The sequence below is a fragment of the Pteropus medius genome, unplaced genomic scaffold (genome assembly GCF_902729225.1).
Source record: "Pteropus medius unplaced genomic scaffold, Ma_sr-lr_union100, whole genome shotgun sequence".
Taxonomy (NCBI): Eukaryota; Metazoa; Chordata; class Mammalia; order Chiroptera; family Pteropodidae; genus Pteropus; species Pteropus medius.
The window spans coordinates 10,629,373-10,642,733 of record NW_024352787.1 but is presented as its reverse complement, the minus strand read 5'-3'; the positions used below and the strand labels follow the sequence as shown (position 1 = coordinate 10,642,733).

The 13,361-nt window shown below is 33.8% G+C and overlaps 1 protein-coding gene across 2 annotated transcripts in view; it reads left to right on the top strand.

Moving 5' to 3' along the window:
- RELN (reelin) overlaps positions 1 to 13,361 on the top strand; it is a 458,093-nt gene that overhangs the window by 351,635 nt on the left and 93,097 nt on the right. For both annotated transcript variants that reach the window (XM_039849355.1, XM_039849356.1), the window contains 4 exons: positions 2,697 to 2,902; positions 6,169 to 6,340; positions 6,818 to 7,018; positions 11,676 to 11,908. In XM_039849355.1, the coding sequence (XP_039705289.1) occupies positions 2,697 to 2,902; positions 6,169 to 6,340; positions 6,818 to 7,018; positions 11,676 to 11,908 (812 nt within the window). The remainder of the gene's footprint in view (positions 1 to 2,696; positions 2,903 to 6,168; positions 6,341 to 6,817; positions 7,019 to 11,675; positions 11,909 to 13,361) is intronic.

Genomic DNA, 13,361 nt, shown 5'->3' with positions numbered 1-13,361 from the left:
CTGATTTCTCTTTTTTTTTAATTTTTCTCTCATCTGTGTTCTATACAGAGGTAGATCATATTTTCATTCTCACAGTACCCAGCAAGACATAGAGTCCTACTGGCTGAGCCAATTCTAGATAAGATATATAACTCAGAAATGCATGCTATCTGCTAGGCATTTGCACACCAGTAAATACCCTTAAGATTGAATAGATTGGAGAATTGATAAATGATTATGTGACTAAATGGGGTCAACATGGAATATAACTTAATCTGCAGCCCTAAGTTGTCATTACTGTCACTGCACATACCCATGAATTCACCTTTCAAGTTTATTCTCATAAGACGAGATATTATGCCTGGTAAAATTGTTGAGGAAAGGAATGAATGCATGAATGAAAATTGGAAAACAGCAAAAGATTCTAAAGAAATGATTATTTTCAAATATAGATAGTAGAATTACTTTTTCTAGTGGCATTTGATTAAAGAAGATTTTAATGGGAGGCAAAAGGTGAAGTTTTATGAAGTGTTTTAGAAGTTTTGTTTTAAAGGTTCTGAAGTCTGAAGGCATTTCCTTTAAAATTTGTTTTATTTTGTCTAAATCCTTAAAGCAGTAAGCAATTTTAACCTCGAATGTTGGGTGGTAATTGGGAGTCGTTTCCCACACTCCTGGAAGGAAGAGATCCTCAACCTATGCTTCAACGCATATGCATGCGTACATTGCATGTATGTTAACGTCTACACATACACACATAAATACATCAATCGTAGTATAATAGAAAAACTGCACAATATGTGTCCCATCAAATTGTACATTCTGAAAAAACGTTTGCCATGAGCCATTTACTTTTTTCTTTTTTTCTCTCCTTAAAACAATGTTCAGCAGTTCAGTTCACTGAACAAAAGAAAGTGATTTGTGCTATTCTCTAGGAAAAAAACATCTTCAGTGCCAAACCAAGCATTTGTGTGATATTTTTCATCATTTAAAAAAATCCTACAAAGCACTCTTTATAAACCTATGTAGACCGACATCATAGTCTCCTGGAAAAACAACACTGTTCTATGAATTTCACAATAGACCAATCATTCCAACCAGCTAATTGTGATAATTGGATTTTTATAATTCCCCTCACCTTAGATCTTTATCTTTCTGGCTTATTTCCACATGCCAAGTTTTTCATGGAAATTTTTTGGGTTTGAATTAACCAACTAGGTTCTGTAGTTTTACATCTCAAAATCGTTCTCCTTGTAATGATCGTGAAGGATGAAAATTCTAGACCAGATTATAATATCTGAGGTGTTTCTCATTTATACTATTTCAAATCAACAAGAAAAAAGTGCCTATAACATGTTGAAAATGAATATTACTTTTAAGATTTCCTCAAATACATACTTAAACTTGAGAGTTCCTAAGAATAAATTCCTGTGTCAGGATTAAGTTATTGTTTGACTAGAACCCTCTTTTTTTGAGGAAGCGGGGAAGATTCTCTTAATTGGCATTAGATCTTTCAGCAACTTGTACTCTTTTAATTATCCCTAGGTATTTCCCCTGTGACTCTTAATAACTGAAGCCCTTTCTTAATTTGCTTAATAGATTAAAGTAAGGTTTAAATTATAAGTGTATGTGGGGTGGGGGGGCGGTCATTTTTCTCTATACTGTGTATCCTATCTCAGTTTTTCTTCCTGATTTTTAACTGAACTACTTGAGAGCTCTCCAAGACAAGTTCAGAGCAGACCATGGATTAGCTTTGGCAGAATCTGTCTGGGTAGAAGGTTCTCATAATCAAACCTTTGTTCAATCCTATTAGCATGAAACCATTTACACACAACAGGAATGATGACAAACCTTGTCAAGTTGTATCTAATACCTCACAACAGGACTGTGCCATGCAGGGAACATACTAAGCAAAGGAAGTAAATTGCTGGATTTGATGGAATTTTTAGTATTTTTAAGACACAAAGAAACCATATACTGGTCACAAAAACTTATTTAAATGATTCCTCCCAAACTCTCTTATGTCCAAGTGTGAGAGAGATAGAGACAAAAATAGAGACAGACACGCTGACTGGGAGCCTAAGAGACTCGAGTAGTCTTTATGTCAAGAAGTTTCTATTTTAAACCTGTTTCACTTTCGGGTGAGGTCCCAGCCTATCTCTGGAGAGGATGTTCTCTTGGGAAGATATGCAGTGTGCTAGGCAAGTTTCACACAACATATTATTTCATCGCATTGTCACAACACCCTATAAGGTATTACTACCCATATTGTAACTTCGAGGAAAATAAAAGTACAAAAGGTCATACAGCTAATGAGCAGCATGAATAATGGGCTGAGATTCAAACCCAACTTCAACTGATCTCAAAGTGTATGTTTTTTTTTTCTCCCTGACTCTGTCTGGAAGAGATTTACTAAGCAAATATTGGAAGTGTTTTAATTTAAATTAGTTTTTAACTAGTTTGTAATTAGGAGTTCCCAAGGGTCTCATAGCCGAGTCTGGGAATCAATGATGTAGAGACTAATTGAATCTATCCAGGAACAGTTACCACGACCAGAGTAAAGACAGTTAAATGGCATAACTTGCTCCTCTCAACAATAAATGAGGACAAAATCATCTCCACATAGTGCTAGGCTGCTCATATGAATTTGAGATCGAAACAACAAAATGCCAAAGAGCTCCCAGATGATAGAATCTGTGATTTTTATGTCCTTTGGAAAGGCCGGGAAAAGACAGCTGGTGAGCTGGGATCTGGACACTTCTTGGGTGGACTTCATCCAGTTCTACATCCAGATAGGCGGAGAGAGTGCTGCATGCAACAAGCCTGACAGCAGAGAGGAGGGCATCCTCCTTCAGTACAGCAACAACGGGGGCATCCAGTGGCACCTGTTGGCAGAGATGTACTTCTCAGACTTCAGCAAACCCAGGTAACCACACCCAATGGCCATCTAGTGGTTTCCAAGAATGGTAAAGATTACACTGTTGTTGAGGCATTTCCAAAATATAGTTAACTGTTACAAAAATAGACAAACTAATAAATATCTGACATGAATGATAGGCCAAAATATAAACATTTCATTTCATTTAAGTTTCTGGACAGAAAACATTTTATTCATATTTGAATTTTTAAAGAATTTGAGAAAAAAGTGTGACTAGAAGAGACAATTGACTGTCGTTTTCCCAAGGAAACTCTGTTTTATGGGGATGGTCCAGGCTCACTCTTCCCATTTGGGTTTTTTTTTTAATGTACATACAAAATATGTTCATCTGTTATATTTAATAGTAAGGTGGATTCTGTTAAAAGTTTTCATATGGCTGCACGCAGGGCTAGTCCTAGACAGTATGTAAATGAATCTGTGGAGCTTGGAATTTCTTAAATTTTTCACTGGCCCATCCCTGTCTTTATTTTGATGGATGGAGAATATATGTAATAAAATGCCTTAGGCGATGACTGTTAAAGAGTTTGGGAAAATGACTCATGTTTAATACCAATACCAGGCAATTGTATTTATATCTATTTAAATTAGTTATGTTGCAATTATGTAGTGTTTTGAAATTCTATATGTGTACTTTATATTTTATATGTGTCATTAAAATCTCAAAGATATCACTTTTAGAGCATTCCTTTTTATAATTTCTGTATTTACACTTTAACACACACAAAATTTTTTCTTTATATATATTGAGCACCAATTATTAAGCCTTAACATACTAAAGTTGTCTGTTTTACATTTTATAAATGTAAATGAACCTTGTTTTATTGAAAAGAGTTATTGAAGAATAGATAGATTCATTTCTTATAAATTAAATATATTTCAGAATGCTACTTAAAATATAGCTATTCCGTAGATTGAAAATTCATAAGTTATTGTTTTAAAACATTGAGTCATTTAAAAGTGACATAACTTTCCATAATATAACACAAATAGATGTTCAGAGAGACCAACTATGAGCATTTTTTCTAAGGATGCATGGGAAAAGCAGAAACCAGAGAAGAAACAACTGAGTAAAACAAGAAATATAATATCCAGGGAGAAATGTCAGGAGTGGTGAGTGGGAGAGGGAACGTGCTGAGATTCTCCCAGTATAGTAGAGAGGGAATTGATAATGGTGCAAAAGTGGTTTTAAAAACAATTTTAAATAATTCAGATTATTTTTCCCAAGTAATATCATCGTCAATCTGGAAATTATTGAGAGTTTGGTTAAGTGACTAGATTACTCCAGAAATGTTCTGCTTTATTTTTATGGGAATTTATCTTTAGATACGGAATATTTCACCACATTTTCAAAGAGTTTATGATGCTAAAATGGTTAAGAAATTCTGAGTTGGAAAATATCAGAAAAAGACCCCATTCATGATGGCTAATACATAAATAAATATAAGGAATAACTTTAACAGAAATTCTGAGACTCTTTAAAGAAAACTATAAAACTTCAAAATTCCCTTCAGAGATAGGAAAGAAAACAAATAAATGGAAAATAATACAGCATCTCTGGATAAGAAAACTGAATATTATGATATGAATTTATCCTTTCATTTATATGTAATGCAATTCCAATCGAAATCCTACTGGTATTTTTGTCGAAACTTTATATCTAGAAATGTAAACTGGCAAAAATAGTTTAAACTTTTGGGAAAAAGATAAAGGAATGCCCTACGTGATATTGAAACGTGTTGTATAACCTAAATAACTAAAATGGAATGATACCAGTGCATGGATAGACAGAATAAACAGTAAAGCCAAATAGATGACCCAGAAATTAACTCAAATATACAAGAACTTATATATGAAAAAAAGACGCATAAATTATTAATGAGAAAGAAATGGTTATTCAATCACCTGGTGTTAAAAAAAATGGGTAGGCTCTTGGGGGAAAATATCTAGATTCCCACCTTACATCATCAAAAACTGTTGAAGGCTAGTTAAATATTTAAACATTTAGATTACTATCTGATTTGGAGAAAAGATATAAACTTTCTAAATATAAATTCAATGGAAGAATTAACAAAAAAAGACTACTTACATAGATATATACTACATACAGATGTAAAACTATGTACACATGTAACATATACATGTCAGTGAACACAGAAAGAAATGAAAAGAAACAGAAAATATTTGCAACCATTATGAAAAACAAAAAGTTAATGTTACTGTAAAGGGCTTATACAAAATAAGAAAAACACTAAGATCCTGATATAAAAATGAACAAAAGAATGAATAGATGTTACAAAAGAGGAAACATAGATAGATATTTAATAAGATATGAATAATATCCAACCTCTGTTGGATATACCATTTTTCAACAGTCAAACGGTCATTTTTTAAAAGATAACGCCAAGTGTTTTCTCCACATGGGAGCAACAAGACAGGTGCTCTCATGTCATCCAGAAAATCGTTATGACCCTTCCAGAAAGGAATTTGGACAAATCAAGAGCCTTCAATGTGACCAGTTTGTTTGACCTGGTAATTTCTGTTTCTAGGAATCTTACCTTAAGAAATAAACTGAGGTGTAGATAAAGCTTTATGCATAAAGATTTTCATCACAGAACTATTTATAATAGGGAAAAGTGAAATAAATAATAGCATATCTGTGTGATAGAAAATTATATAGACAGAAATAATTTTACTGGCACAAGAATGTGCTTATATAAAGTTTTAAACTGTAGGATACCGAATTATATGTATATCTCACCTATGTAAAAGATTACATGTTTTAATTACATACATCACAATTTTAACAGACGCCAACTCCATGCAGTAGATTATGGGTGATTTATGTTTCATTTTTAGTGCAATTTATGTTTCCCCACAATAAGTAAGAATGATTTTGAAAAACATTTAAATGCTATTTTAATGTAAGAACATACATAAGGACAGTTTTTTCTAAGTTTTTCTGGAAAACATTATAACTATTATCATGATAATAAAAAAATATTGTTCAATGAATCAAACGCAGTTGAAATATTTGCCTCCAAAAGATAGTTCCAAATGAAATAAACATGACCAGGACGAAACTTGCTTACAACTTGAAACCTCTTGTCTGATCTTTTATGCTGAGAAATTTTTCAAAATTATCAGTAGATCAGACAAAACTAAACTTTCTATTGTTGCTACTTTTGATATTTTAACAGTGCTAAGAAGAACAAAGCTTTTTCTTTCCTAACCATAAATGATTTACTCTTATGCAGATTTGTCTACCTGGAGCTTCCAGCTGCTGCCAAGACCCCTTGCACCAGGTTCCGCTGGTGGCAGCCTGTGTTCTCAGGGGAGGACTACGACCAGTGGGCGATCGATGACATCATCATTCTGTCAGAGAAGCAAAAGCAGATCATCCCAGTTGTCAATCCAACTTTACCTCAGGTATTTTCCCTATGTCTAAACTCCTAGAAGACAAAAAATTGTAAAAGTGGATGGGATTAAAGAACTTCTCACTTCCCCAAGGACCTAGTGCTTGAATATGTAATATAAATTTTCTGTTTGCACTTAAATTATTTTACTTGCACTTAATTTTTTGTTACTTCTCTATGCTACTAGTTCACAGATTATTTATATGTAAAAAAAAAAAAAATAGGTATGAAGTCTGGCCAAGTCATCAAGCATGGTTATTAGTGTGTATATAATAAACTTAGGTACACAGTGGCAAAATATTTTCAGTTATTAACTCATGAGGAGAAAAAAAAATATGGCAGTAAATAAACTTCAATAACTTAGAGATTCTGCTGTATTTCCTAGAAATACAAATAGTACATGGCACTGCATGTCATGAACTGTAAACTCCTTTCTTGATTTCAAACCTTTCAAATTTCCTTTCTGTGTTATTTATATTGTTTCTGTTAGAACTTTTATGAGAAACCAGCTTTTGACTACCCTATGAATCAAATGAGTGTGTGGTTGATGCTGGCCAATGAAGGAATGGCTAAAAATGAAACTTTCTGCTCTGCCACACCATCAGCCATGGTATTTGGAAAATCAGATGGGGATCGATTTGCAGTAACTCGAGATTTGACTCTGAAACCTGGATATGTGCTACAGTTCAAGGTATTTATGCAAAAGCTTCCTAGAACAGGTCAAGGAAAAAAACATCTTCCAGATTTATAAGCGAAGTTGACAAAGAACACAAATTTTTCATGTTCTGTTAAAGAATGGACTCACTTGAACAAAAAGGTTCAATAATCTTAGAATGGCAAAGCTTTTTATCTCTACCCATAAGGAAAACAGCTTGTCATTTTTTAATGAGCCCCAGAAGTTGTAGCTCTGCTATTGTATTTCTTTAAGTGCTTATGGTCTCTACTAGAATTAAAAGAAAATTGACTTTTAGGATTTTAATCTGATCGTGACTTGATGACTCCCATGCTTCTGAACAGTAATAGATAAATTCTCCTCCTCAGTTTACTAGTGTTCTTTGGACTAGTGAGTTATTTTATGTTTTTACTATAAGATTTCCGAACAATTTCTCTTCCTTTGATTCAGTAAATTTTTACTTTAATTATCATTGCTCTCTTAAAAGCTTGTTGTTTTTCAGCACTGTGATAACATGTCAACATGTATAGCAAGTATTTACTCTGACAAGCTCTTTTTTCAGAAGCCTAATCAAAATTTCATTGTGTTTATGAAAAAATCCCATTGGTGAATTCTGGGGTCGAAAGTAATGCAGTTTTAATGAACTAGCACAACTACATGGTCCTTACATAACGGCAGGATGCAGATACTAAATAATTTACAAATAGAATTATTAAAGAGATCAGATGTTTATAGGCAGCTCTTCAAATATAATTTCCACAAGTCTATAAACAAGGAAGTTGATTAGTGAAATGCTATCCTTCCCTGTTTAGATTTTCATGCTAAACTACAGTGGAAAAACCATTAATAACAGTATATGACTCTATTAATTTGTTGGTACTGCTTAAAATGGTAATAAAATAACAGCAATAAGAAATGCATTGCCAGAAAAACTATGCTGTTTCTCATCTGATACCTTTTCTATTTAATTAGTTACAAAATTAGGGTAGTGTAGGTGTTAAATTCTGCAAGATGTTATTCTGGAGTTTACAAAATCTAAATTAAGAAAATATTATTAAATGTTTCAGGTACTTAAACAATCAGCAAAAATGTGTAAAGCCTAAGAAAATCTCAATTCTTGAATTGCACCAGCAGAAAACTATTGATTTGTAGCTATTAGTTGATAATAGATATGTAATATGGGTCATTCAGGGATTGATAATTAATGTATATTTGGTATCTATAATAAGAACTTGGCTTCATCTGTACAAAAATACACAGTGCTGGTACATTTTATGTACATGTTGAACACTAGGTGCTTGGAATATAGAAATGAAAAATATGGCCCTACCCCTCAAGGAGATCAGAATCTAGTGAGCCAGAAAAGTGATCAGTCACAATACAGTCACAAGACTGTGTTATAGTAGAAATAGGCTCTGAATGCTATAGGAGTACTTAGCATGGCACCTGGCATGTGGCAGATGCTCTAGAAATATTAGTTGAATGGATGGATGGATGGATGGATGGATGGATGGATGGATGGATGGATGGTTGGGTTGAAATTGGAAGTCTCTGGAAATACAGAGGCCTAGCCAGCTGAATAATGGAGGAAGAAAAATTCCAGTTAGAGGGAACAAAATGTGCAAATATATGAAATACATGAAAGTGCAAATGAAAATGAAAATTTTGGAAACTTTAAGGTGTTTGGAGAATGTACCACAGAGGTGAGAGATAAAGTTGATCTTAATTGGGTTTATATGACACTTGGACATTAACCCAAGAGCAATGAGTCATGAAAGATTTTTAATCCATTGAGTGCAAGAATCAGACCTATGTTTTTTAGAAAGATCATTCTGGCAGCATTATGGGTGTTGACTTAACAGCAGGGGAAACTGGAATCAATAAGTACATTCATTCATTTATCCAGCAAATATTGATAAAACCTCTACTGTGTGCCAGGCTGTGTTCCAGGCTATGAAAAGAAATAGAAATAGAGAGTGTGCACTAGGGTGGTGGAAGATGGTTACTATTTTATAAAGGGTTGTCACGTTAGCCTCACTATAAAATGACTTTTAAGCTGAGACCTATAAAAAGTGAAGGAGTGAGTCATGCAGCAATCTGGGAAATAGCATCCTGGGTATAGGGAACAAAAAGAACAGAGGCCTTGAAATAGGAGTGTGCTTTGAAAAGTTCAAGAAACTATAAGGATGCTATTGTCACTAAAGCAAAGAGAGTGAGAAAAGAGAGGCAAGTGGAAAAAATAAGATCAGTCTTTGACTACTGCTATGAATAAAATGGCTAGCAGAAGAGTGACATACTCTGACGTAGGCTTTTAAAGAACCACTCTGGCGACTGCGTTGGGAGTACACTCGCAGAGGCAAGGGCAGAGATAGAAAGACCAGCTGGGTAACTATTGCAATGATACCAGTAAGAGATGATGAGAGCTTAGACATGTGTGATAATGGAGGAGGCAAAGAGAAGGGCTCAGATTGTTGAATATATTTCAAGTAAATTGAGGATGCTAGAGTGGTCATCAAAGTAAGGAATGAGGAGGTCAGAATAAGGCATAGCAGGGCATTATAAAGCTAAGTGGGTGGGTCGGAGAGACATTAAAGGGGTATAGTCAACAGGTTTTGGTGACCTATTGGGTGATAGAATGGCTTCTAGAATGACTCCCACATTTCTGTCTCACTCACTGAAATTGGAAATACAGGAAAAGGAGGATTTGTTTTAGGATGGTGGATGATGAAAACAGACTTAGACATGTGGAATTAGAGATACCTATGGACTGCTGAAATGAAATGCATGGGAAGCAGTTATGTACATTGTCCAGAGACCTGAAGAGGCCAAATCTGGGAGTAGAATATAGGTATTCAGGAAAAAATTGAGATTATGATTGTGAATGAAATTAGGGAGCATGTATAGAGTAAAAAGATAAGAAAACCAAGAATTGAATCCTAGAAAACATTAACAGTTAAGAGACAGGTTAAAGGATCAATTTTCAAAAAAAAACATACAAACTTAACATGGAACTGAAAGTTTCATTGACTTGCCTACTTTAAGAACAATGGCAGTGATAAGTCTAAGACAAAAACCTAACTATGTGTGCCCAGAGTGACTACTCTCACCACATGCTAACCAAAGACTGTGCATACTAATGGTAATATAATAAAAGAAATTTGTGTTAGAAGAGTTTAATCACATATCTGAGATGATCAAGTCTTTCCTTATATTCTTGACCTTTAACTATGAAAACTTGGATTGATAAATTTTAATAAAATTTCTAATTGGCAAATTGTTAAGTTCTTCTGAGAGATGCTTTCTAGGTGTGACTATGGAAATAAGGAAAATATGGAATCTTCTTTTGAAAGACTGAATCAAGCTACCATGTGGTCACAAGGATGAACTTTTTGACCCCTTGAGTTCTAGCCCAGTATTATTTGTCTACAGGTCTACCTCTTCTTCATCCTTTATTCTTTAGTCATGATTGTGTTCGTTTGAGTCCTTACTTCACTTTTTCCATAACATTTGACTATTCTTGTTTATAGTCTTATATACTAAAATTCTATGGTGGTTCCCAGTAACAAATGAAATAAGATGTGAACAGATCATTTATATAAGATAGCATATAATTAAATAAATACCAGGAAAAGAATGTGACATTTATAATTATTAAAAAGTATAAACTAAAACTAATAAAATCATATATACATTTATTAATTTAGAAAAAACTGTCTTGAAGTAGAATAATATTCAGTGTTTTGATAAAATGATTCATTTGAGACAAATTGATTAAAAATGAAGGCATATAAATAGAAATTTTAAAGTGTTTCTACATTTGACTCAGTAATACTACTCGTAGGAATTTATCTGGTGATAACAAATGAACTAGAGAAAAAGAAAAAGATACATTCTTTGCAATGCTGCATGTAATAATAAAATAATAATGTTAAATAGAAAGTGGAGGAAAGTTCTAGAAGTGTGATAACTTCAACTATATGACCAAAATATATACTTCTTTATAAAGATAAGAAAAAAAAATGAAGAAATTAAAATACTTGTGCTAGGGCATTGGGATTTAGGTTGCATTTGAAAATTTTTTTAATGCTGTTAATCTCGTGATGACATTCCTCTACTTAAGTGCACAGAGCAATAAAAGTTTTATTTCTGGATTATTCTGCATATTTGATGCCATGACAAAAACTAAGCTCTTTCATCTAAGTTGACAATGATTTCTTATTGAGCTTTGGCAAGAAAATGGAATAGAGATGTTTGTTCCACTAAAGCAGAGAGGACAACCCTCTCTTCAGGTAACCTTCATGTTCTGAAGAAGACAGCTCTTCATCTTCTGCTTCCCTCTGTTTATACCATCTGGGAAAGGAGAATAAAACAGTTTCTTGGTTTCCTGGCTTTTGTCCAAGGCTCCAGATACTGTGTTTCTCTCTTCCCTCATATAATCCCAAGAAACACAAAAGGGGCAGCTGATGCAGCTTTCTATGAAAAAGTGCACATTGTTTTTGCCTAAACAAGATTTTCAGAGCCTGTGGAAGGGTCTGCTTAGAATTGAGCTGCAGATCTTATTGTTGCCAATGCAATAAACTCTGTTAGGAAGGGCTCTGGTTGCTGTAGCACCTAACTTGTTAAATGATTACTTGGAACTAAAACCTGGTATAATTCTGCCTTTCCTTTTTAATAGCTAAACATAGGGTGTGCCAATCAGTTCAGCAGTGCTGCCCCGGTTCTTCTTCAGTATTCTCATGATGCTGGTATGTCCTGGCTCCTGGTGAAAGAAGGCTGTTACCCAGCTTCTGCGGGCAAAGGATGTGAAGGAAACTCCCGAGAACTGAGTGAGCCCACCATATATCACACAGGGGACTTTGAAGAATGGACAAGAATCACCGTTGTTATTCCAAGGTCTCTTGCATCTAGGTAAAAGTGACCATTCTTATTATATGCTGTAACTGCTGTTTCTAGGGAGCATATATTTATCTCCATGTCTTTATTTCACATATCTCAATAACCTAAAAGAATTCATGTAGTCTAGATTTATCTCTTCAAGTAATGATTCTTAAGGAAAAGAGCCCCCTGGAACAAAATTTCCAGAGTAGGGATGTGTGTGTGTGTACATGCATACATGCATGCTTATGAAACAAATTCATTCCCTCCCTCCCTTCCTCATTTATTCATTCGTTCATTCAACAAATATTTATTGAGCACTGTTCTTGGCACCGGAAGTATAGCAGTGAACAAAGGATGTTAAAAGCTAAGAGAGTTATAATGAATTATTATATCAGACTTTCACTTTATATAGATTTTTCATAGATTAATGCCTCCTTGAATAGACAATTCGAGGTATCTTACAGTATAAAAGATTCCTTTAAATGAATATTAAAATAAATATTAAAACAATAGAAAGATTCAAAATAAATTGACAAAGGAATGGATAACGAATCAAGAACTTGAAGTGAATTAGCTTCAGTAATAAGGCAATAAACTTAACTTTTAGTTTCCTGGCAGCTAGGACAAAGGGGTGAAATATAGAGTCATTTAGTTCTCATTGTTGGATAAAAAGAAAGAAAACATATAAAATCTGATTTTTTAAAAAATTCATGTTTTTCATGCTCAGAATTCTAGAATAAATTTGTAACATGTATATGTATCTGTATGCCAGGTAGAGTAGGTACAGATCAATAGTTTTAACTCTATCATTTTATGAAAGATAAAGAAGCATTCTTCAAGTGGACACTTTTTAATTGAATCCTAGAACATAACATTAAATTCTGACTCAATCAAGGCATTTCTGCATGGAGCTGTGATGATACAGTAGATATATTTGTCCTGCTTTCTGGGGATGTAATTTAATATAATATATAATTTTATATGTAGCTACAGCATATAAAATATTCAGCAAAATTTATAGCTTGCTTCTTTCCTAGAATATTGTAGGATATGCTTTCTCCACACCCTTTAAAATTTGACATGGCTGAATGAAATGTGAATGAAAATAAAATGTGACTTTAAGAGCCCATGTGCATTTTGCCATGTTCTCTGCTTCGTGAAAGCATGTTTTAAGATGAAGCTTATATTAGTCTGGGTCCCTCAGTGTCTACAAGAAGCAGACTTCCTTGACAGCCTGCACTAGACATATAGCATAATCAAGAAATAAGCTTTTGTTGGATTAAGCTACTGAGACTGGTATTGTTTGTTACCACAGCATAACATATCGTATCCTGACTGATACAGTGGTAAAAGTTTAGCAATCCATAGGAGTGACTTACTCATAAAGTTCTCAGAGACTATTTTGTTTGTGAACCTTTTACCTAATGAATCATCAAATTCGCTGAGCATTTTCTAGCTAGATAAGCTGGTTGTGTTCTCTTCC